Source organism: Schistocerca gregaria, chromosome 3 (assembly GCF_023897955.1).
Source record: "Schistocerca gregaria isolate iqSchGreg1 chromosome 3, iqSchGreg1.2, whole genome shotgun sequence".
NCBI lineage: Eukaryota > Metazoa > Arthropoda > Insecta > Orthoptera > Acrididae > Schistocerca > Schistocerca gregaria.
Genome location: NC_064922.1, coordinates 609,498,773 through 609,525,841, shown reverse-complemented (window position 1 = coordinate 609,525,841; position 27,069 = coordinate 609,498,773). Strand labels below are relative to the sequence as shown.

The 27,069-nt window shown below is 40.3% G+C and overlaps 1 protein-coding gene across 2 annotated transcripts in view; it reads right to left on the bottom strand.

Moving 5' to 3' along the window:
* The window catches only part of LOC126353774 (uncharacterized), a 45,702-nt gene that overhangs the window by 5,258 nt on the left and 13,375 nt on the right, over positions 1-27,069 (bottom strand). For both annotated transcript variants that reach the window (XM_050002854.1, XM_050002852.1), the window contains exon 2: positions 25,437-26,100. In XM_050002854.1, the coding sequence (XP_049858811.1) occupies positions 25,437-26,087 (651 nt within the window). In that variant the 5' untranslated portion in view covers positions 26,088-26,100. The remainder of the gene's footprint in view (positions 1-25,436; positions 26,101-27,069) is intronic.

Genomic DNA, 27,069 nt, shown 5'->3' with positions numbered 1-27,069 from the left:
TCCTTTCATAATGGCAATCACGCCGTCAGGAAACAATTTGAAATTATTCTAGTGTTTCCAGAACTTCTTACTAATGAATGAGAGATGATTATTCACAGATCATATGATTTTAGATTTTATTATCTCTTTGTTCTTTTAAAAAAGTTTCAATGAGCCTGTTTTGGAACTCTTCGACTGAAGTTCTAGCTGTCGCAGGAGCAAGTGTTGGTAATTTGTTACTGCCATTCACATTCTATTCAGAAGAAACTAGTGACTGTGATGGTATTAGCTACAACAATAGGCAACTTTGCTGTCTTGAAATTAACAAATGAACCAGCATTGAAGGTCTCATGTGTCTTACACACGAAATTCCACTGGCACTAGCACCAAACTCACATTTGCTCACAATGCTCGACAGACGTGAAGTTACGGTCTGTGAGAGATATTAATATGGTGTGGGAAATGTTTTGGCTAGCGAGAAATTGGTGAAATGTCTTAAATATGAAAAAAAAATAAAAATGCACAGATTAAAGTGATTTAAAAAGAGAGAGTGGATAGAATTAAAGAAACAGCTGTTCTAACTGATAATCTTACAGCAACACTGTCATGAGCAGAGCTACAATTTGTGTCATTTTCACTAAGCATTTACACCTCATATAGCTCAACAATGCCACACCTCCAAATTTCTCCATCTCCACCTGCCCCACAACACTACCAAACTAAAATTCATGACCACCCACTCAATAGGTTCTGCAGACACCTAGGGCCACTACTACAGTACATGTATTGTGATGGATAACCTACAGAATTTATAGGATACCATCTGGTTGGCTTCCAACAGTGAAAATCCATGATTAAACAAGCACTATTGATGAGAGTTCGCAGACACAGCCTCTGTTACTGGGCACTTGACTTACAAAAGGCTGTGGAGTTCCTTTTGTTTAGTCAGCTTTATGGTAACCTGGGTAGTTTCATATCCCTTTCAGACACGATATGCACAATTGTGTGGGTGCGGTTTATTTGCGTTGCAGCATGATATTATTCCGCTATGCAGCTGAGTCCCAAGTCACACAAGTGTGCAGGAACCGCTGTTTCATATACAACTCTATTTATACCGATATCTCATTACAGACGAGAGATATTGTGTCTTAATTTTCAGTAATTTTCAAGATGGTGGGTCGGAAGCATGTCTGTCGAGTTAAATGTTTATTGTGCTTTATTTATTGCGTTTAGACATTTGGAAAACTGTTTGAGATTCCAAAAGGTGTACATAAGTAAATAAAAATATGTCCACCACAATTATTTGAATACTTTCATAGCTATAATGACTAATATCCACACGCACAATTGTGCATGTTGGGACTATTTTGCCAGCATATGGTCGCTTTCAGTCGATTATCTATTCCGAATTGTAACCACAAACATCATTTTACTATTGTATTTACACATTATTTTCACAGTTTGTTTGTTTGTTTGTTTGTTTGTTTTGTTTTAGAGCTTACTGACGAGGAAATTCTAGCCCTATTAGATGACTCTGAAGTGGAAGTCTTCAGTAGCGATGACGAATTGTTAGATACAACTTGGACTCTTCCAACAATCAAACCTAGACTTGGAGAAAGCTCTGAATCTTCTGACGAGGAGGAAAATTGTAACAATGCTTCTGCAACAATACTACCAATTGCTCCAGAAGTTCAGGACAATTTTCCCAGTCACAGTAGAAAGAATTCTAAAAAACCAGTGGAAACACATCGTTGTTTGTCCACTTTGAGAAAGAGACCATTCATCTCCAAAATTTTTGCGCACTCAGAGAGTGAGGTAGGAAACGAAATTAAAACTCCAATGAGCTATTTCAGCGAGTACTATCTAGAAGAGTTTTTTCAGTTAGCATCTGACTGCACTAACAGTTACTACTTTTCGAAGAAAGAGAAGTTGCTTCATACAAATCCTCAAGAGATAAAGCTGTATGGCATGCATGTACTTATCGGATGCATTAGATATCCTCGTACGCATATGTACTGGCAGAAGTCACTGCATATGCCAACTATTGCAGATTGTATGCCTAAAGACAGGTTCTTCAATCTCAGAACAGCACTGCATGTTGGGGACACGAAAAACATTCCATGTGAATCAGAAACTAATAGATTGTGGAAAGTACGACCTGCAATTAATGTTGTATGCAGTGTTTGAGACTTCCATGCCCCCCTCTGAAAATGATTATTCCATTGATGAGCAAATGGTACCATTTACTGGACGCTGCACATTGTCTCAGTATGTTCCAAACAAACTGCACCCTTTGGGAATTAAAAACTTTGTTTTGGCAACAACGAAAGGTTTAGTATTTGATTTTGAGTTTTATCTGTCAGATGTTGGCCATGGCCTAGCTGTAATACTTCTCCTTGCTCAAACATTACCTCCAGGTGCAAGACCATATTTTGACAGATTTTACAGCTTCACCATTATTGCAACAGTTACTTGCCCTAGGGCTAGAAGGAACAGGAACCAGGGTGAAACCAATTCACCAGACAGAAGAAAAAAGACTGAAGAGAGGAGATATGGAAGAATTCTGTAGGGGCGATGATAAAATAGTCATTGTCCAGTGGAAAGATTCAAAAGCTGCAACCCTTGCCTCTACTTGTACAGGATGTGAACCTATAAGCAATGTTGAGAGATGGAGTAAATCAGAAAAGAAGTACATCTTAGTGCCATGTCCTGCCATCTTAGTGAAGTACAACCTGTGTATGGGAGGAGAGGACCTCTGCGATCAAATGATGGAGATCAACAGGACTTTCTTGAAGACAAAAAAGTGGACTTTAAAAGTTTTGATTCATTTACTTGATTTGGCTTGCATCAATTCCTGGTTACAATACAAAGTTGAATGCGAAGCCAATAAAGTACAAAAGAAAAACACTTTAGATCTTCTTGGATTCCGACAAGTGATTGGGGAAGCACTAATTTCTTCTTCTTCAGGACAGGAACATGAAAGTGAATCCGACGAAGAGTCACCAAATAAAATGTACAAACCAGCAAATACACCATGTGATGAGAAGCGGCTAGGCGGGTATCACCACTGGCCAACTGTTGTTGATTTGCCTTCAGCTCGTTGCTGCAGGCAAAAGAATTGCAAGAAGAGGATGAAAACAAGATGTCTTAAGTGTAGTATTTATTTGTGTTTGTCAAAAGATTGTCATTTCTTCCAGTGATATTCACGAAAGCAATTACTAATATGCAAGATAATCCCGAACCACACAATCGTGTGGGTTCAAAATTTGTACCAAAATTAAAAAATAAAATTTTCTAAGCAATTGGTCCACGGTTCTGTATTTTTTGTTACAACAAAAAAAGCATTCAGTTTTCGCAAAAACCAATCCTGGTGCAATGCTAAATGCAGTGGTGGGGAATAATATAACAGAAACAAGTCAATTGGACAAAGGTGCTCACGTTGTGATTATTGGCGGCGGCAATGACATATACAAAAATAATAGCAAGACAGCCCTGCGAGGCTTCCGTAACATCTTACCAAAACTGTTTCAAACGACATTGTCATCACATCTGACACCGGAGTGACGGACACATGTTCCACTAGAATAGATTCTGCTACAATCAACGAAGATGTTATAGATAAGGTAAATTACAGTAACTTAGATTTTTTTATTCTGACCATTTCTGTCAGGTGACAGGATACAAAAATTCAGTTGTGCCTAAAATAACAAAAATTGTTCTACAGAAACAAATGCTTAATACCTCAAATATTAATGCTCTTAAAGACAAACTAGCGAATGAGAAATGGGATTCTGTTTACCAGGTAAAAGGGTCGGATAAGAAATGGAATGAATTCTACTCAACCCTATTGCTTCATTACAAATATAGTTGTCCAGTCAGAGAAATCCAGAAGGTAGTTAAATACTGTCAAAATGGACATAATCCTAGACTAAAACTGCCAACAAATCTGATTAGGCTCAGGCAGCAAGTACATGATCTAAACCAGCTTTATAAAGCTACTACTGTGCAGGTTTTCAAGGAAAAATACAACAAGGCCAAGCAAACTTTTAAAACTGAAACTGTCAATCTAAGGAAGTAGGTCAACAGCAAAACAAAATAACAGTCTGACAACATAAACAAAGCATCTTTGAAGCTGATAAATACCAAAAAGGTCCCAACAAGATGAACATGGAACCACTCAGCATAAGACATGATGGTAACATTATAAAAAACCAGATACTATACGTAATATTTTTAATAACTACTACATTTCTGGTGAACAATCAACACATATTACAAATTCACAGATAGAGCGCCCATGCCATCTCACCCAGTGTACCGAATTTGAATTTGTGGAAGTGAATGAGCAGGAGGTTCGCAGGGTGCTAAAGAAAAAAAATTCATCTGGATGGGATGGCGTATCCAGTGCTATTACTAAAGCATGCTTAAAAGAAATTTGTAAACTTCTTATTCACCTGATTAATTGCAGCATTAGAGAAAACATGTATCCAACGGGTCTAAAAATGAGTAGTGAAACCAGTGTATAAAAAGGGAAGTAAAGAAGAAGTCTCCAACTATAGACCAATATCATTAATTCCCACTATTAGTAAGATATTCAAAAGCATTATCGTTTCTCAGCTAAGTGCCTTTTTCACAAAACAAACTGCTTATAGATTCACAGCATGACTTCAGAAAAGAGCTAAGTACAGCCACAGCAGTTACACAGTTCATCCATGAAGTTTAATGTCTGTTGGACCAGAAGATGCAGACTGCAGGTATATTTTGGGACCAGACAAGAGCATTTGATATGGTAAACCATAGAGTATTTCTTAAAAAGCTAAAATCTTATAGTATTGGGGATCAAGCCTTGAATCTTCTAACCACATACCTGTTTAATCTTAAGCAAAGCTCTAAATTGTCATACAAACTAGATAATAAAATCATGAACTCCCAGTCCACCAGCGAACTAGTATTACAAGGTTTACCACAGGGCTCAATCCTTGGACCCTTCTTCTTTATATATATTAACAACATTGCACAAGCCATTAACTCCCATATTGTAAGCTATGCAGATGACACGTCAGTCTTATTCTATGGGAGCGAATCTAAAGAGCTAGAATCTCTTGCTACTAGTGGTGTAACAGAAGTAACAAAATACTTCAATGATCAGGGACTCAAGGTGAATGTCACCAAATCTCAACTACTGACATTTAAAACAGGCAGTTCTCATCACAACAATATGAATGGTGTGTGTATAATATCTGTGCAGCAGAAAATGGTAACTGCAAATTCCTGGGTGTATATGTAGATGAAAATTTGTGGTGGACATGCCAGATTAATTTCGTCTGTGGAAAAGTCAGTAGTGCCATGTATCTCCTCAGCCAGCTCACAAAGATAGTTCCTGGCCAAGCACTGAAACTAGTATATTATGGAACACTTTACCCCTTTCTCAGTTACGGAATTTAACTATGGGCCTGTGCAGATGATGTACTACTACTGCTGCTGCTGCTGCTGCAGAAAAGAGCAATAAGACTTATACATGGCATGGGACAGAGAGATTCGTGTTGTGAAGTGTTTGTGCAGCACGAATATCTGACAATATATTCTCTGTACATCTTCAAAATAGTTGTATTTTGTATAAGTCAACCAACAGACACTATCTATCAAGGGTAGCGATGTACACGATCACAACACTACAACAAAGTAGCTATTTCCATAACAGAACAATGTTAAAAATGACAGAAATCCATATATCAGTGGTTTGATTTGGTATAACAAGGTACCAAACTCTCTAAGAACGTACACGGGAAATATTTTTAAAACAAAATTAAAATCTTTTCTAATAAAATTCATTGAAAGACTATAAACATTTTTATAAGATATTGATTGTAACATGAGGCATTAGCATATCAGTTGTAATGTGATAAATGTAAGAAAATAGACAGAAAATACACTGTATTCTGTAGCTGTTGCTTCTTATAAGTACAAATATAACCATAGTCTTAAGTCTGACGTTTGCAAAGGCCATCATTACAATGGCTCCATGCAAAGAAAATGTAAATAAATAAATAATATGAATATAATAGAGGGAAACATTCAACGTGGGAAAAATATATCTAAAAACAAAGATTATGTAACTTACCAAACGAAAGCATTGGTATGTTGATAGACACAAAATTCAAGCTTTCGCAACCCACAGTTGCTTCATCAGGAAAGAGGGAAGGAGAGGGAAAGACTAAAGGATGTGGGTTTTAAGGGAGAGGGTAAGGAGTCATTCCAATCCCGGGAGTGGAAAGACTTACCTTAGGGGGAAAAAAAGGACAGATATGCACGCACGCGCACGCACGTGTGTGTGTGTGTGTGTGTGTGTGTGTGTGTGTGTGTGTGTGTGTGTGTGTGTGTCAACATACCAACGCTTTCTTTCTTGTGCATCTCTCTAACATTTGGGTACATACATTTTGTTGAGTGGCTGGTTGTCTTACAATTGCTAAAAATGGGGATATGAGGTGATCAGTCTTGGCACAATGATGTGCAAATGTAGAAGGCACTAGTATCACACACAAAATGTATAAAAAAGGCCATGTAATGGCAACGCTATCTCTTGGGCTCAGGCGATTACGTGAAAAGGTTTCCAACATGATTATGGGTGCACAACAGAAATTAAGTGACTTTGAATGCAGAATGGTAGTTTTATCTAGATGTACTGGACATTACATTTGGGAAATTGTTAGGCAATTCAATATTCTGAGATCCATAGTGTCAAGAGCGTGCTGAGAACACTCGACATTACCTCTCTCCACGAACAATGCAGTTGCCGCAGGCCTTCACTTAATCACCGAAACCAGTGGCAATTGCACAGAGTTTTCGGAGCTAACACAGGAGCAACACTGCACGGAATAACTGCAGAAATCAATGTGGGACTCATGATGAACATATTCATCAGACTAGTATGCGAAATGTAACATTAATGGGCTACGGTAGCATATGACCAACATACACTATGCTAACAGCACAACATCACCTGCAGTGCGTCTCCTGGGCTCATGACCATATCATCAATAAGGCACTTCACAAGCTGGTGGTGGCTATTTAATGATGTTTATAGGGCCAGTCTGGGTCTTCTGGCTGAACTGGGCCAATCTTTGACTGGAAATGGTTATGTATGGCTGCTTGGAGATTTGTTCCCAAACGATGACAGAATTGTTATGAATGACAATGCACCATGTCACCAGAACACAATTGTGCACAACTGGTTTGAAGAACATTCTGGACAATTTGAGCAAATTATTTGAACAATCAGATCACCCCAACGTGAACCCCACTGAAAATTTACGGCACATAATTGTGGGGTCAGTTCCTACACAAAATCCTGCTCTGGCAACACTTTCGCAATACAGACAGCATGGCTCAATATTTCTGCAGGGGACTTCCTACGACTTGTTGAATCCACACCATGGGTGAGCTACTGCACTATGCCAGCAAAAGGTCGGCACAGTGCCAGACGGTATCCCATGACTGTCATATCAGTGTATTCTATCACCTTACTCTGAAAGGAACCTAGATGGTACACAATTTGAACCAAAACCCACTTTGTTAAGTTAGTTTCGCATACCAATTATATCTACTTCCACACAACTCATGTTGACATCATCTCAATTTGAATTCTGAAATGAAATATTAACTGCATCTTCTTTTGTTACAGAACCACAGGAAACTGTTCAGTCATTCCACTTCCGTGGTGTTCTAAATAACATTACTACTGCCACTGGTATATTTTACATACGAACAGACCTCTTTGAATTTTCTACAGAAGAATGCTGAAGATTAGATGGGTAGATCACATAACTAATGAGGAAGTATTGAATAGGATTGGGGAGAAGAGGAGTTTGTGGCACAACTTGACAAAAAGAAGCACATGTTCTGAGGCATCAAGGGATCACAAATTTAGCATTGGAGGGCAGCGTGGAGGGTAAAAATCGTAGAGGGAGACCAAGAGATGAATACACTAAGCAGATTCAGAAGCTTGCATAGGATAGGGTAGAATGGAGAGCTGCATCAAACCAGTCTCAGGACTGAAGACCACAACAACAGAAACCATGTTTTGATCGAGATCTTGTTGTGGAAACTATTAAAAGCGTCACACACTGATGTCTACACTAACTCTTGAGTATCTGTAAACTGTTGCCAATCTTTAGATTCTGCATTCTACTAAATTTGGCACATTTTTTCTGTTACTCCAACATCTGTTTGCTGGCCTATTTGTGTACCAAGGGATATGTTCCACCACTTATTTACTTGGTATAAAACCATCAACTGTCAACAATATTTATTTACAAGATTTACAACTTTGCTTCCACCACTTGCCAATAGGTGCCGACAACGGTAAGTAGTGGTCGAAAGAAACAGATCGCAGACATCAGGCAGTTAGCTTGGACCCCTGTCAACATAACCTCATTCAAACATTAGGTGATTTGTCTCTGCATCTGAAAGTTGTTTTGGATTGAAAATGACAGCTTATGAGCCTGCATCTCATGATTTGCAGGAGGTGTTACTCTTTTGTTTCAATATGAAGAAAACAGTGGCTGAGTATCATAGAATGCTCTAAAGTACGTAAGGTAAGGATGCTATCAGTGAAAGAACGTGTCTCAAGTGGTTTCAAAGCTTCAAGAACGGCGATTTTAATGTCAGAGTGGCATAGTGGTGGAAGGGAGAATGTTTTTGAAGATGCACCATTGGAGACATTTTTGAGTGAAGACTTCTGTCAAACTCAAGAAGAATTGACATGATTAGTGGGAGTGACACAGCAAGCCATTTCAAAATGTCTCAAAGCTATGGGCACAATTCAGAGAGAAGGAACATGGGTCCCATTTGAGCTGAAACCAAGAGACAAATGTGTGTGTGTGTGTGTGTGTGTGTGTGTGTGTGTGTGTGTGTGTGTGTGTGTGTGTGTGTGTGTGTGTGTGTGAGAGAGAGAGAGAGAGAAACTGAAGGGATTTCTGCATCACATTGTGATCAGGGATGAAAAATGGGTTCATTATGATAAAAATGGGTTCATTATGATAATCCTAAATGCAAAAAATCATGGAGATGTACCAGCCATGCTTCCACGTCGGCAGCCAAACTGAATATTCAAGGCTCCAAGATCTTGCTCTGCATTTGGTGGGACCAGCTCGGCATCGTGTACTATGAGGTGTTAAAACCAAGTGAAACAATCACAGGTGCTCATTATCAAATCCAATTAATGAGTGAGCAGAGCATTAACAGACAAATGGCCACAATACAGCGAGAGGCACGATAAAGTGATTTTGCAGCACGACAACTCTCGACCCCTCGTTGCAAAATAGGTCAAAATGTACTTGGAAACTTTAAAATGTGAAGTCTCACTCCACCCGCCATATTCTCCAGACATTGCTCCCTCTACCACCTGTTTAGATCAATGGCACATGGCCCTGCTGACCAATACTTCCATTCTCATTAAGTCACAAATTGGACCGATTCGTGGATCGCTTAAAAAGTAACAATTTTTTTGATGCGGTGTTTGTACACCGCCCAAAAGATGGGAAAAGGTAGTGGCCAGTGATGGAAAATACTTTAAATGATACATGTGTAACCAAATTGTTTTATTAAAGCCTCAAATGTTGGGAAAGAAACAGAGGAAGCCATATTTGGTGAATGTTTACATAGTTAGTATGCAAGGGATGGGGACAGTCTTACGGAGGTATCAAGCGAATTTGCATTTATTTTTGGTAGATTTGGTTAATGTAGTATTCAAGCTTGGTGCAATAACAATGTGGTCACTAACTCCTGTATCCGTGATGACACATTCAATTTGCTCACAACTGTTTGTTGCTAGATGGTTTAGTACATCACAGCAACCATTTATCCTTCACATGGGCTACTGTTCTTATTGCTTAAAAAATTTTCAGTAAAAACATTGACTAGTTGTCAGTCAAAAATTAAACATGAATTTTCGTCAACACATTATGGTACATTGAAGTCTTCTCACAATCACTTGAATCTGGCATCTATTCAAAACAAGTCACTTTATCATATGACTCAGGAAGGGTTGGTAAAAGGAACTAATTATTAATTTACCAGGTGTAGAAGTACGAAACCTGAATTTACCCATAGATGCTAGCTGTCTGTAGGGCTCATGAGATCATGTCTGCAGTACCTTCTGCTTTCTGTAACAGCTGACAACGAATGTCAACACACAGTAACCCAAGTTCCATACATGGGTATCTGTTTCAAACCTGTGAACATGTTGAGTTTTGTGCCTACAATTGTCTACAATTTGCAGACAGCATTGGTTCTGTTATCACTTGAGGAGGGGAAAAAAAAAAGAACAACCATCTACTGCAAAATCACATAAAATTCTTGTCAAAGATTTTGACAAACATGCTTTCGGGAGTTGGAGAACAAGTGTGTTTCAAGAGATTCAAAAAATTCGAAAGTGGTGATTTTTACGTGAGAATCAACCAGTGCGGGAAACCACTGAGAAAGATCGAAGACAACGGATTGCAGGCCTTATTGGATGAAGATGATACCCAAACTCAACAGGAATTCATGGAACAACCAAATGTGACTCAGAAAGCTGTTTCTATTTGGCTAAAAGCTATGGGATAGGTGCAGAAAGTGGGAAAATGGGTTCCGCATGAACTAAATGAAAGACAACAAGCAAGACCACTTGTGAAATGCTGTTCGTCAGATACAAAAGAAAGTCATTTGTCCATAGATCAGTGACAGGTGATGAAAAATGGGTACATTTTGGGAATCCTAAGCGTCATAAATCATGACCGAGTCCAGGCAAAACATTGACATCCACAGAAAGACGAAATCGCTTTGGAAAGAAGACAATGCTGTGTGTTTGGTAGGATCAGAAGTGTGTCTTCTATTATGAGCTGCTAAAACCTGGTGAAACAGTTAACACTGATCGCTACCAATAGCAAACGATCGATTTAAATCAAACGTTACGTGAAAAACAACAGGAATATGGGGAATAGCAAAACAAAGTCATATTGCTACATGATAATGCCCCATCATACAAGCAAAATGGGTCAGGGAAACAGTCTAGGCATTCAATTGGGAAATACTAGGGCATGTGGCTTATTCTCCAGAATTGGCTCCATCTGATTATCATCTATCTGCATCATTGGGACAAACACTTGCTGAACAATGCTTCAATTCATATGAAAATGTATAAAAATGGTTCTCTGACTGTTTCCCTTCAAAATTAGAACTATTTTTTGGTGTGGCATTCAGAGCCTGCAAGAGAGGAGGGAGAAATGTGTACACAGCAATGGAGATCATTTTGAATAAAATAATGTTTATCAGTTTCAAACAACAGATTGTTATCGTTGCAACCAAATTCCGATTTCAAAATTCTACACCTAGTATTTCAGTTGTTGAGTGTAACTTCTGCCAACAACAACTCACGTTAACTACCTACTTCAATTTGATTACAAGATCAAACTAAAAAAACCAGCAACATTCCACCACAAACTTAATTTAGTTCGTACTTTCTGTACACCATCAGGTCCTTGGTAAAAGCTTAGGCTGAATTGATCTCCAGTTACAGCCAGCTTTCAGTACAAATAACTTTTGCTTTCTGTAAGTGTTTGGAGCTCTTGCCCTTTCACACCACTGTAACAACATTTTACAACTGATACCAATGTTTCCTAGGTCTACCCTCATCACATGTTTGAACTGCTCCCTTTGAGTATGTACCTGTATGAAGTATTTTGAAACACTAATCTAAAAACAATCTGCCTAGGCCAGTCCACTTCATACAGCCTCTACTACAGGTGTAGCTTTCTCCTGTGTGTAGTAGGAGGCCTGTCTTCTCACACACCTTCAAGGGTTTACGATCAAATTTTATTTCAGCAATTCTCAACTTCTGTTACCTTCTATGCTATATGGTAAGTAATCAAATTCCAAAATTAAAACTTCAAAGAATCCTCTTGGAAATGGTCAGTACTTTACATCCAGTGTTGGTGAAAACACACACACACTTATGATCTACACTTTGCACAGCTGGTTGCAATGTTGCCCAGCTTTCAACTGAAGTGTAAAAGTACTTTGACACTCTTCATACACAGTACCTCCAATGAAACTCACTGATGGTAATTGTTAACTGGTCAATTGTGGAAAGAGCTCATTTTATTCAACTAGAAGCTTCCAGCTCACTGCGAAAGGGATTTGACACACAAAGTGTGGTTTGAAATGGGAAAAGTAGTACAAATGGCATGTTTATAGTGTACTTCATACCTGTTCTTAGGGGAAAAATGTCAATTCCGTTCCTTGAATCACTCCATATGACAGGTTTAGTTACTTCGTATCATGACAGGTTTAGTTACTTCGTATCAAGTGACCAAGGGGTCTCAGGTCTAGCACCTTAATTTTGTCGCAGATTGTACCTAAGAAAACTGCATGAACTTCTGCCAAGTTTCAGCCCCATCTGTAACTTTGTATAAGGTACAAGAATCATTTCCACTTTTTTCATGAATGTGAAAACAAAAAATTCTCCAGTTTGTCAAACGATTGTTCCTCAGGATGCTTCAACTTTCCATTCAGATGAAATCTGATACCTGAGATACAGAAATAACAAACGAAAATCAAAAAGCAATGCCCCACTGCAAGTTATCTATATGCAGTGTAACTGTTCATTTGCACTTTATACATGATGTGGTTTTGTACTTTTGGAAATACTGTTTTGACTATCTGATACGCAAGTCTTAAAATGATATGTTCTGTACTTGTGGTTTGTGCTTAAAGACTTGGTAATACCTGTAATTTTTTTTACGGATATGAATTTGGTTTCCTGTCCTGTAGGATAATTTGAAAATGGGTCCTGGCTTGAAACTAGTCATTGTGTACATAAAGTGAAATTTGTAACTTGGGCTCGTTTTTCATTACATTACTTAACATTTCTGTTGTCCACTTCCTTTACAAAATGTACTTGACACATTGTTGGTTGTTGAGCTTAAGTCTGATATAAACTAGGCCAAAATCTGTGACAATTGCACAGAAAAGATTTTTCTGCAATGAAAATTCCACAGATCTTAATTTCATTCAGATTTATTTTTTGTCATAGGAAGTAATTTTACATTCATGGGTAGCAACAAGAAAGTACAATTACAACATTATTCGTGCACACAGGGAAGGATTTTTACAATGTTCTGCAATTATGTAATTCATACAATAGGGCAATAACTTGCTCCACAGTGTAAAGTTGGTTTTATATGCAATTTAGTACTGCAGTTATTGTTATAATAAGACTTACTTACAACATTACTCATGGCAGTTCCAAGTTATATGAACTTATCAATAAGCCATTGCTTAAGTCACTTTTTAGAAGTATCTACTGAACATTTCAAGATTATTTGGTAGCAAATTATAAAAACTTTTATGACGTGTACTTTTTGCTTACATCTTCTGCTAACCATATTTAAGTTGTTTTACACCTCTTATATGGTTGTGAATTTATATGTTCCTGTTTACAGCCTTAGTATTCTCTTTCACTGACATACTGGTCAGCAGCATATACAGGACATAACTTGTGAGAATATTAAAGTACTACAGTCTTTTACAAGATGTCTCTTGTTTCACTTTCGTTACAAACTTCAAAGCTCTCTCAAAGTATGAACACTTTTCTCATTAGTTTGGTAGATCTTGCCCCCATAGTACTATTCCTTACCACAAGAAAGGTTATATTAATCCATAACACATAGTACTTAGTGCTGTGGTTGGCAGGAGAGCCAACCGTATGTTTAAAGGAGGGCGAAATGCACGTGTTTTAGCTCACGCAGGCTGGCGTGAGGTCTGGAACATGACAAGGGAATTAGAATTGAGAAACACGGACGTAGCTGGTGGAATACTTAACTTTAATCCATTCATGGAGAAAGTCGCTCTTTATGGTACATGATTCACAATATCAATAGTACGGATACTGGCACCTTGCTAGGTCGTAGCAAATAACGAAGCTAAAGGCTATGCTAACTATCGTCTCGGCAAATGAGAGTGTAGAAGTGAGTGAACCATCGCTAGCAAAGTCGGCTGTAGAACTGGGGCGAGTGTTAAGAAGTCTCTCTAGACCTGCCGTGTGTCGGCGCTCGGTCTGCAATCACTGATAGTGGCGACACACGGGTCCGACGTATACTACCGGACCGCGGCCGATTTAAAGGCTACCACCTAGCAAGTGTGGTGTCTGGCGGTGACACCACACTTAGGGTTTCAGAATTAAGGTACAGTTATAATCTACTCTCAGACAGGACATTTATTTTTGTAGACATGATGAACCTGTTACTTCCATGAAAGTTGGTACTCTATGCCTAAACCATATTTACTTACGTCGTCTCTTGCAAAGTGAGCTCTTGAATTCCCGATTCTCTTTATCTGTGCTGACCTCACTATCTGTGCAGCCATGAGCCTCTTCAATACACTGGCTTGGGCAAAGCCAGTACTGGACGGGAAACTACGTGGGTCACACGTAAGTGTAGGCAAGCATAGTAGTTGTGCGTGCAGTGTCGTGTGTGTGTGTGTGTGTGTGTGTGTGTGTGTGTGTGTGTGTGTGTGTGTTGTTGGGGGAGGGGGTGAAGAGAGGAGGGAGAGGATGAAGTCTGGTGCCAGCACATAGCCTGCTTCTTTCTAATAGCACCAAGGGGGCCATAGAGCTTAACATCCACACCTGATTGATGGATCACCATCAACAGTGTCACATGGTCTCACTTTGTGAGACTGGAGATGTCGGAATTTAATCATGGACACTGACGCAAAATCTGGTGATTATAAACTTCATACGGTCACCCATTTTACCTTGAAGGCAAAACAGAAAGCAGCCAACTCTGTGTCTGTGCGTGTGCTTTATTTATTTATTTTTTTTTTTTGGGGGGGGGGGGGGGGGTTGAGAGATTAAGGTGCACAACTACAGTGGTCATTAGCACCCAGACTAAGTTATGAATGCACTGCAAGGTACAAGGTTAAAACAACAATTAAAAACTAAAAGACAACACTATAAAAGGCACATTAACAGGCAAGGGATTAAAAGAAAACAGCATAATCAAATGTCCTTAGACAGGTTTGTCAAGTGGATAAAACGAAGAACGCGAGCAGCTGCTCCTGGGTCATCCGCTAAAATTTCATCCAGAATACATGGCAGACCAAGACCAATGTGCATTGTATTAAAATTCAGACAGGACGTTAAAATGTGGCGTACTGTCAGCAATTGCCCACATGAGCAGAACGGCACTGCCACAGCCATCAGCAGATGGCGATGGCTGTACCGGCAGTGTCCAATCAGTAACCGGGCCAGAACGATCTCCTCCCACCGAGAAGCGTGTGAAGAGGTCATCCAAGCCGTGGCGAGAGGTTTCAAGGGCAGAAGCTTGTTTTCAGTAAGCATAGACCAACCGGCATGCCACAGCGATAAAATGCGCTGACAAATGACCCTGCTAAAATCAGATGAAGGCACACAACAAAAAGCTGTCCGAGGCTGGAGTACCACAGCCTTGGCCACAGCATCTGCAGCTTCATTCCCAGGGATACCGACATAGTTAGGAACCTACATAAAGTTAACCGGAGAACCGCAGTCCGCCAGCTGCTCAAGAGAGGGTTGGATCTGGTGCACAAAAGGGTGAACCAGGTACAGATCACTGAGGCCCTGGATGACACTCAGGAAATCGGAGCAGATGACATAAGCAGAATGTCAGTGGCGGTGGATGTAAAGAACAGCCTGATAGAGGGCAAATAGCTCAGCTGTGAAGACCGAACAATGGCCATGAAACCGGTATTCGAAAATGTGTGCCCCGACAATAAAAGAACACCAAACACTGTCATTGGTCTTAAAGCCACCTGTATAAAGGAAGATTGTATTAATGAACACTGAATGAAGTTCGACAAACTTCAAGCAGTATACTGAAGCTGGGGTAACCTCCTTTGGGAGCGAGCTGTGGTCAAGGTGAACACGAACCTGAGCCTGGAGCCAAGGTGGGGTTTGGCTCTCACCCACTCTAAAGGTTGCAAGGAGTGAAAAATCAAAGTGCTGAAAGAGGTGACAAAAGCAAACTCCAGGGGTAGAAGGCAGATACATACAACCCGTACTGACGGTCAAGAGTCATCAAAAAAGGAACAAAAAGACAAGTGGTCAGGCATTGATAATAGCCGACAGGCACACCAACAAAGCAGTATATCGCGCCAGTAGGTTAGTGGAAATTCACCGGTTTCAGCATGAAGACTCTCGACCGGACTAGTAAAGAACGCTCAGATCACAAGATGTAACCTCCGATGTTGTATAAAGTTGAGGCGGCATAATATGGACAGCCGTGCAGAGGAGTATACAAAGCTCCCATAATCCTGCTTTGAGTGGACGATAGACTGATATAGGCGAAGTAGGAAGTTTGATACACTCCCTACGACGTACCGCTAAGAACACGGAGGACATTTGGGGAACAGGTACAATGGGCAGCCAAATATGACATGTGGAGACCAGCTAAGTTTCCTGTCAAATGCAAGACCTAAAAATTTTGTTGTTTCCACAAATGGGAGAGCTAGGTGGTCTTGCTTCCTCTGCCTGTTTTCGGGGGAGGAAGGCACGGTGGTAATGAGCGGAGCTCTAAACCTATGTGAAAAATCGGCCGAAGGCATTGGAGCTATCCTCAGGGGCCACAAGGACGCCATTCGCGACCGTCACGCCAGAAACTGGTGAGTGGACCTTAGTGCCAGATAGCCGGTGCAGGCTACCCCAAACAACAAAAGAAGGAATGGAACTATTGAAGGAGCTCGTGAAAGCACCCCAGCTGGCTTTCTTGCTTTCTATAATAACACTGACACTGCGCACGTAATCGTTTATAATTAATAAATTCACGATTGTAGGGTGGCGTTTAGAAGGGCATAAGGCACATCGACGAGCACGTAAATCGTCTCTACATGCTGCGGTCCACCAGGGGACCGGTACGTGATGTGGAGAAGAATAGTATGAGGGATGGAATATTCAGCAGCAGCGAGAATGACTTCTGTGAGGTGTGCGACCTGACTATCGCAGCTTGCGAAGTTTTGATCCTGAAATTTCGCTCTGGAAGAGAAGAACCCCAGTCTGCTTTGGAGATGTTCCAACTAGTTGAGCATGGAGATGGGGTATGATGCAGGAGATGGATAACACAGGGGAATTGATCACTCGAATATGGATCAGAAAGAGCGTACCACTCAAACTGGCATGCAAGTTGGGTAGTACATATAGAGAGGTCTAAATGGGAATACGTGTGAGTTGTGTCCGGAAGAAAAGTAGGGGCGCCTGTATTGAGACAGACAAGATTGAGGTGGCTGAAAAGGTCTGCTAACAGGGAGCCTCTTGGGCAGTATACTGGAGTGCCCCAGAGGGGTGGTGGGCATTGAAGCCTCCAGTCAACAAAAATGGTACAGGTAGCTGAGCAATAATTTGCATCATGTATTCCTTAGTAACGGCAGACTGAGTGAAAACGGTTGTTGTTGTTATTGTTGTTGTTCTCAGTCCTGAGACTGGTTTGATGCACCTCTCCATGCTAGTCTTTCCTGTGCAAGCTGCTTCATCTCCCAGTACTTACTGCTACCTACATCCTTCTGAATCTGCTTTGTGTATTCATCTCTTGGTCTCCCTCTACAATTTTTACCCTCCACGCTGCCCTCCAGTGCTAAATTTGTGATCCCTTGATGCCTCAGAACATGTCCTACCAACCGATCCCTTCTTCTGGTCAAGTTGTGCCACAAACTTCTCTTCTCCCTAATCCTATTCAATACCTCCTCATTAGTTTCGTGATCTACCCATCTAATCTTCAGCATTCTTCTGTAGCACCACATTTCGAAAGCTTCTATTCTCTTCTTGTCCAAACTATTTATCGTCCATGTTTCACTTCCATACATGGCTACACTCCATACAAATACTTTCAGAAACGACTTCTTGACACTTGAATCTATACTCGATGTTCATAATTTTCTCTTCTTCAGAAACGCTTTCCTTGCCATTGCCAGTCTCCATTTTATATCCTCTCTACTTCGACCATCATCAGTTATTTTGCTCTCCAAATAGCAAAACTCCTTTACTACTTTTACTTCTGTTGATGTTCATCTTATACCCTCGTTTCAAGACACTGACCATTCCGTTCAACTGCTCTTCAAAGTCCCTTGCTGTCTTTGACAGAATTACAATGTCATCGGCGAACCTCAACGTTTTTATTTCTTCTCCATGGATTTTAATACCTATTCCAAATTTTTCTTTTGATCCTTTACTGCTTGCTCAATATACAGATTGAATAACATCGGGGATAGGCCAAAACCCTGTCTCACTCCCTTCCCAACCATTGCTTCCCTTTCGTGCCCCTCGACTCTTATTCTAACTGCCATCTGGTTTCTGTACAAATTGTAAGTAGCCTTCGCTCCCAGTATTTTACCCCTGCCACCTTTAGAATTTGAAAGAGTATTCCAGTCGAAATAGTCAAAAGCTTTCTCCAAGTCTACAAATGCTAGAAACGTAGGTTTGCCTTTCCTTCAGCTATTTTCTAAAGTAAGTCGTTGGGTCAGTATTGCCTCACGTGTTCCAACACTTCTTTCTGCGGAATTCAAACTGATCTTCCCCAAGGTACGCTTCTACCAGTTTTTCCATCCGTCTGTAAAGATTTCACGTTAGTATTTTGCAGCTGTGACTTATTAAACTGATTGTTGGGTGATTTTCACATCTGTTAACACCTCCTTTCTTTGGGATTGGAATTATTATATTCTTCTTGAAGTCTGAGGGTATTTCGCCTGTCTACCATCTGGTGACCAAGATGTATGAGAGTTTTGTAAGGACTGGGTATCCCACAGCTGTCAGTAGTTCTAATCTAAGTCAGTAGTTGTCTACTCCCAGGGCCTTGTTTCGACTCCGGTCTTTCAGTGCTCTGTCAAACTACACGCAGTATCGTATCTCCCATTTCATCTTCATCTACATCCTCTTCCATAATATTCTCCTCAAGTACATCACCCCGGTATAGACCCTCTATATACTCCTTCCACCTTTCCGCTTTCCCTTCTTTGCTTAGAACTGGGTTTCCATCTGAGCTCTTGATATTCATACAAGTAGCTCTCTTTTCTCCGAAGGTCTCTAATTTTCCTGTAGGCAGTATCTATCTTACCTCTAGTGAGATAAGCCTCTTCATCCTTACATCTGTCCTCTATCCATCCCTGCCTAGCCATTTTGCACTTCCTGTCAATCTCATTTTTGAGACGTTTGTATTCCCTTTTGCCTGCTTCATTTACTGCATTTTTATATTTTCTCCTTTCATCAATTAAATTCAATATTTCTTCTGTTACCCAAGGATTTCTACTAGCCCTCATCTTTTTACCTACTTGATCCTCTGCTGCCTTCACTACTTCATCCCTCAAAGCTACCCATTCTTCTTCACTGTATTTCTTTCCCCCATTCCTGTCAATTGCTCCCTTATTCTTTCCTTGAAACTCTGTACAACCTCAGGTTCTTTTAGTTTATCCAGGTCCCATCTCCTTAAATTTCCACCTTTTTGCAATTTCTTTAGTTTTACTCTACAGGTCATAACCAATAGATTGTGGTCAGAGTCCACATCTGTCCCTGGAAATGTCTTACAACTTAAAACCTGGTTCCTAAATCTGTCTTACCATTATATAATCTATCTGATACCTTTTAGTATCTCCAGGCTTCTTCCATTATACAGCCTTCTTTTATGATTCTTGAACTAAGTGTTAGCTATGATTAAGTTGTGCTCTGTGCAAAATTATACCAAGCGGTTTCCTCTTTAATTTCTTTGCCCCAGTCCATATTCACCTACTACGTTTCCTTCTCTCCCTTTTTCTACTACCGAATTCCAGTGACCCATGACTATTAAATTTTCGTCTCCCTTCACTATCTGAATAATTTCTTTTATTTCATCATACATCTCTTCAATTTCTTCATCATCTGCAGAGCTAGTTGGCATATAAACTTGTACTACTGTAGTAGGTGTGGGCTTCGTATCTATTTTGGCCACAATAATGCGTTCACTGTTCTGTTTGTAGTAGCTTACCCGCATTCTTATTTTCCTATTCATTATTAAACCTATTCCTGCATTATCCCTATTTGATTTTGTGTTTATAGCCCTGTAGTCACCTGACCAAAAGTCAGGTTCCTCCTGCCACCAAACTTCACTAATTCCCACTATATCGAACTTCAACCTATCCATTTCCCTTTTTAAATTTTCTAACCTACCTGCCCGATTACGGGATCCGACATTCCACGCTCCGATCCGTAGAACGCCAGTTTTCTTTCTCCTGATAACAACATCCTCTCGAGTAGTCCCCGCCCAGAGATCCGAATGGGGGACTATTTTACCTCCGGAATATTTTACCTCCGGAATATTTTACCCAAGAGGACACAATCATCATTTAATCATACAGTAAAGCTGCATGCCCTCGGGAAAAATTACGGCTGTAGTTTCCCCTTGCTTTCAGCCTTTCACAGTACCAGCACAGCAAGGCTATTGGCTATGAACTGTAGATTAAAACTGAAGAAACTGCAAAAAGGTGGTAATTTAAGGAGATGGGACCTGGATAAACCGAAAGAACCAGAGGTTGTACAGAGCTTCAGGGAGAGAATAAGGGAACAATTGACAGGAATAGGGGAAAGAAATACAGTAGAAGAAGAATGGGTAGCTCTGAGGAATGAAGTAGTGAAGGCAGCAGAGGATCAAGTAGGTAAAAAGACGAGAGCTAGTAGAAATCCTTGGGTAACAGAAGAAATATTGAATTTAATTGATGAAAGGAGAAAATATAAAAATGCGGTAAATGAAGCAGGCAAAAGGGAATATAAACGTCTCAAAAATGAGATTGACAGGAAGTGCAAAATGGCTAGGCAGGGATGGATAGAGGACAGATGTAAGGATGAAGAGGCTTATCTCACTAGGGGTAAGATAGATACTGCCTACAGGAAAATTAGAGACCTTCGGAGAAAAGAGAGCTACTTGTATGAATATCAAGAGCTCAGATGGAAACCCAGTTCTAAGCAAAGAAGGGAAAGCGGAAAGGTGGAAGGAGTATATAGAGGGTCTATACCGGGGCGATGTACTTGAGGAGAATATTAAGGAAATGGAAGAGGATGTAGGTCTACATCTTTCACAAGATTCACTTTTCAAATTTTGGCTGGAGTCCTGGAAACCAAACTGACTGTGCCTCTTCATAATCTGGCAAATCTTTCTTGTTCAAGACACAAAAATGGCAAAAAAACAAGCTTGTTTAACTCTTCCTCAGGGTCCTACAGCTTACATGTTCTTGGAAATATGGCTTACTAAAGCTGGTGGTTGTTTAAGATATTTTGCTTAGATACTTTCCTGAAATCTCTCAATTCTTACAACAGTTTTTCAGTGTCTGATACAGCTTTCACTCAATGCACCAAGATCCTTAGAACATTTCTGCAATGGATGGCAGTTTCCAGTAAACATTACAGCAGATGAGGACATCAAGAAACAGCAAGGCACCTTATGTATACTTTCATTGTGAACTTTATGTTGTCAGGATACTGTTGACATGGTCCATGAATTCTCCTAGAAGAATCACTGACCACAAGATTCTTCAACAAATATGATGCTAAAAGCAACTAGGCTTTGCAGGAGCTGCATCCAGGGCAATGACATCTAAGTACTTCATAAACAGGTTGGCTATAACTGGAGCTAATGGGCTCCCATCGTGCGAGCGTGGACAGTTCTGCTGGACACACTGAGTACAGTTGAACAGCACCGTAGAACACGAGATGTTTTAGCCTTAGGTACCCTAAGAAATCAGCAGCAGCAGAGCAATCTCTAGAAAACCCATCATATTGCTTTGAAGACATCAGTTATTACACAGACTGATAAGTTTCTGGGATAATAGCATAATACAAGAAGCAATCGAGATAATTAGTGACAACACACTCAAAGATGGCAGCCTGCAGTTAGTTTTTGCTTGGGAATCAACTTTATCAGTTAATGCTGCTGTAAACCACGCATTCATATGTTATAAATCCCTTGCCCATCTAGTCTGCCCTACCTTTTTCACATTCCTCATCTTACCGTGTCTTTCCTGAGGAACAGACTATTAGTTCCAATGATTACGATAATATCTGAACGAGGGTGGTTTGATAAGTCTGGTAAAAAAGGAAGAAAATAGATTGTTTACAAAACAATCCATCTTACTTCTCAACTTTGTTCATCAATCCTCCAGCTTTCCCATCCTATTGAAAAATATTATGTTCTATCAAATTCTGAAAAAATACTCATCGACTTCTACAGCTACATACATACTCTGCAATCCACCATACGGTGTGTCACGGAGGGTACCTCATACCACAACTAGCACCTTCTCTCCCTGTTCCACTCCCAAACAGAACGACTTCAACTTTAATTTCTTCATTTGATGAGAATTTCTTCCCAGCAAGCCAAAGTTTCAAGCTGGGGAACAGGAAAGGCACTTGGGACAAAGTATGATGAATAGGGTGGACATGGAAACAATTCCAAGACCAAATCACACACTTTTACCATTGTTATTGCTGATGTGTATAATGGTGGATTATATCCATGAAAAAGTGCTTTTTTGCCTGCCAACCTTTTTTCTTTTTAGCCAAGAAGTATCAAACGATCCGACAATGAAGCACAATAGCATCCAGTTACTGTTCTGCCCTTTTCCAAGTAATCTTTGAGGATTATTAGAATGAAATTTTCACTCTACAGCAGATTGTGCACTGTCATGAAACTTCCTGGCAGATCAAAACTGTGTGGTGCCAGACCGAGACTCGAACTCGGGACCACTGCCTTTTGCGGGCAAGTGCTCTACCGACTGAACTACCCAAGCACGAAAGGCAAAGGTCCCGAGTTCGAGTCTCTGTCTGGCACACAGTTTGGTCTGCCAGGAAGTTTCATGTCAGTGCACACTAAGCTGCAGACTGAAAATTTCATTCTAGAAACAACCCCTGGCTGTGGCTAAGCCATGTCTCCACAATATCCTTCCTTTCAGGAGTGCTAGTTCTGCAAGGTCCGCAGGAGAGCTTCTATAAAGTTTGGAGAGTAGGAGATGAGGTACTGGCAGAATTAAAGCTGCGAGGACATGGTGAGAGTCGTGCTTGGGTAGCTCAGTTGGTAGAGCACTTGCCCGCGAAAGGCAAAGATCCCGAGTTCAAGTCTCGGTCCGGCACACAGTTTTAATCTGCCAGGAAGTTTTATGAGGATTATTCCTTGGGAATGCTGAAAAACAGTGGCCACCACTCTACCAACTGATAAAATTGTCTTTGCTTTCTTGGGTGCACTTTCACCAGCCTCTGTTCATTGTTTTGACTGATCGTGGACCTCTGTTTCATCGACAGCCATAGATCAGAGCAAAAATTCTTATGGATTGCAATTAAACTTCACCAGACATTGTGTTTAAATGTGCCAGTTGTGCTTTTGCTCGCTTGAGCAATCATGGCACCCAGCTCATGCACAGCTTAGTGTATAATGTCCCGCATGGAGAATTGGCTGTGACTGACTTAGTTGAGATGCCTACAGTCTCAGCAACCTTAGGAATTTTGATTAAACAGTCTTGCACTGCCTTATCATAGATTTTGTCAATGGGGGTGACCTCACCTGGATGGCCAGAGCACACTTCACCTTTGGTGCTTCTACAAAAGTAAGCAGTCTTCAACAATAGTCGAGTCCGTATGAACTTTATCCAATTCTGTGCAGCAGTCCAAGCCTTCCAATTCTATTTTCTCCATTTTCAATCACTGTCAACACTGACCAGTTCATACAGCTGTCTATGAACAGTATGCTCTATGTGAAAATCTTTATGCGAACAATCGAGCTAACCAACCATGAAATCGCGACAAAATTTTTCCATCATTTCATGAAAATTTAGCAGACTTCTCGAATCAGCCTCATACTTTTGTGAGTGTCTACTGGCAGCCTGACATCTGGGCAAGTGCGAAGTGCCTGATAAATTCTCTATTACCAATGGTCTCAAACAACAATGTGTCCTCATGCCAACACTGTTTGCCCCATCCCTCACAGTCATGTTTTATGAGACACCATCTGAACAATGCACATGTAGAAAAATACAGAATTGGTAAGGGACTATGCAATCAGTCTGGATTCCATTTTAAAATGTTCACAAATCTCACCCAGGTAACTGAACTGCAGTATGCGGATAATGCTTCTCCTGGTTATACATCAGCAAAGCTGCAGCCATCTACATTGTTTCCAGTGGTGCACATAAACGGTTTGGCCTGATCAGTACCCAAAAAACAAAGGCCCTCACAGAACTAACCCTTTAAATTGCCTTTCCCAATTTCAATATCTATTTCCAGCACACATTTGGAACAAGTAGAGCACTTCCTCTCCCTAGGGTGTGCATTATCAACTAACTTATCATTGGAAAAAGATGTGGAGAAAATAATGCTTGCTGCCCGCATTGCTTTTGGAAAACACACACACACACACACACACACACACACACACACACACACACACACACAAGTCTTCCTCAACAAAGAGATCCCACACTGTGCACCAAACTGATGGCTCTATGGTTGCAATACATGGATGCTACAGTACTGTGATCTTAAAAACTAACAGTTCAGTATAAGCTTAGATATCTTATGAAGATAAAACTGAATGCGTTCATAAATGTGTTCCTGAAGTGGCAATTAGTAACACTAAGGAACTCAACATCACTGGTCACCAACTCAGATGGATTGGGCATCTCTGACCACCTTGCCAAATTTTGTGGAAGTGCACACATGCAGAAACCCCCATAATACTGCTCTGAATAAGGATTAAGTCAAGAACAACCTTAAGAGCCTAAATATTGATCTGTGTAACTGCTGCACCATAACAGATCATACTAGCAGGGATGTGACTGTTTCCACTACTGTTTTAGATTTTGAGCATGAACTTCAAAAAATGGAAACTGCCAGAGATGTACACTTTACCAGGTCCAGCCACACAATCCACACACTATAATGTGTAATCCGTGTCACCATATGTTTTATGCAAGGAGCAGTATGCAAAGACATCAGAGGCATCTTCGCACTTTAACTGCAATGCAATAAAGGAAATGCAATAGAAAAATGGAAACTGGTGTAAGTATCAAGCAATGATTGGTAGTAGCCCACTGAAATTTAATATCTTACAGGTAAATACCCAACAGAACAGCAATTCTATCTCATTTTTATGATGAAATTTATATTATTGCCCAAAGACTAATACATTAAAGAGGGAGAAAATCCACAAAACTGTAGAAAGGTACAAACTTTTAAGTGTGTCTCTGAAATTTAATGATGTATAACTATTTGTAGCTAAATGACACTTTATAAGTTAACATTTTCTCAGTTGGACACTACAGACAATTGCTGCCAGATTTGGTAAATCAAAAATGACAACTTCTAAACATCTGCATGCCTGAAGTAATTGTGAGCTGACAATCAGATCATTTATGAAGGCACTGGCCAACAACCATCTTACCTCACTGTCTAGTACTGCCATTGATGACACAGAGACAATTTTTGGTGTGGGCCAAAGCCGGGAACTAGACGAAGCATCAGGTGTTCCTTCTCGACTAGATATGTCATCTGCACTGTTCACAAACCCATCTTCCTCATAATTTCCCTTCTTTACACTGCTTGTGGATGAGACTGCTGCTCTGGGTGGGCAGCTAGAAGGCCTCTGACGTGAAGGTTCCTCAATATCCGCATGGAAACCTAATTCAGGCTGCGAGTGATCAGGAGGTTTGCCCGATGAAAGAGCTCTTGCTTTCAGTCTCTCACTTTTGTTGGTTTTGTGTGTGTCCATAACTGGCACTTCTTGTTCATCAGAGTGAGATGCTGTACTTCCTTTCCGTTTTGGACGAGAAGCTGCGATAGGACTTGAGCCACTGGAGACAACATTTTCTTGCACACTTTGCGTTTTCAGAAAATCTATGCTGATTTTGCGCCTTGGTGGTAGTGGAAGCACCTTTGTGATGGGTGTGGCTGCTTGTGTAACTTGTTTCTTGGGTTTTGACAGATGGTATTTGCTCAGGGATGTCAGATTCAAACGCTCCAGCACAACCTTTGGTTGATATTTTGGGGAATGGTAGATGCTTCTAAGTGTTGGCTTCAGTTTTTTTCGCCGCATTTTCAAAGGCAACCTGAAAAAAATTGTCATTCTATAAAACACAAATCTTTAATACATTTCAGACTACTTTCATACTAAAATTTAACCCAACTTTATAGCACCTCATGTTTAGTGTTAAGTGGTCTACAGCAAGGTGGTTTGATGTGCACTTCTTGGTGATGTAAAATGCCTGGGCATTTATAAGCTGGAGTAAATACTCAGGATAAATTCCTGGATGAATGCCCAAAAGTCACAAAATGCCGAGCAATTTATGTATTTTACAGATTAATTGGTACACACAGCTTATAATTTTTTTTGAACTGATATTCTGTACTTGAAAAAGTGTTTTGTAACCTGCTTCTGTAGTGGTTGGGTAACAAAGTTGAAGCTATTCAAGAGCTAGGGAAGAGTTATTGGGTGAAATAAATTGCACTACGCATTTTTAATGAGGGCAATTCTTGGAGCAGTACATAATAAACAAGAAAACAAAACCCAAGTTTAAAGTCCAAGAATCACCATTTCTAGTACCGGAATCTAACAATTCCAGCACCTTCAGCATCAAGTCTTTGTTATTAAATCTTTATATTAGTGTACTCATTTTATATTCACAGCAGTGCAGCCATACAAAATTAGATGAAGAAAGGAGCAGAACAAAACAATGGCCTATCTGAAATGTCAGTACATCTGACAAAGCATTTTTTTATCATTGATAACAGTTTAACATTTAAGGATACATTTATTATTAAGAAACACGTGCCAACTGTTTAATATCTTCAGTAATAATTCTGTTATCAATAACTGTTCTTGATGCCCGACACGGATTTGTAAAGTGCATTGCATTACAAAGCGATGACCTACTGACATTGTTTTTATACTTGCTTATCACTACACAGTTATTCAACCCTGTGTGAGTGTGATTAAAACTGTGTGCCCGACCGAGACTCGAACTCGGGACCTTTGCCTTTCGCGGGCAAGTGCTCTGCCAGGAAGTTTCATATCAGCG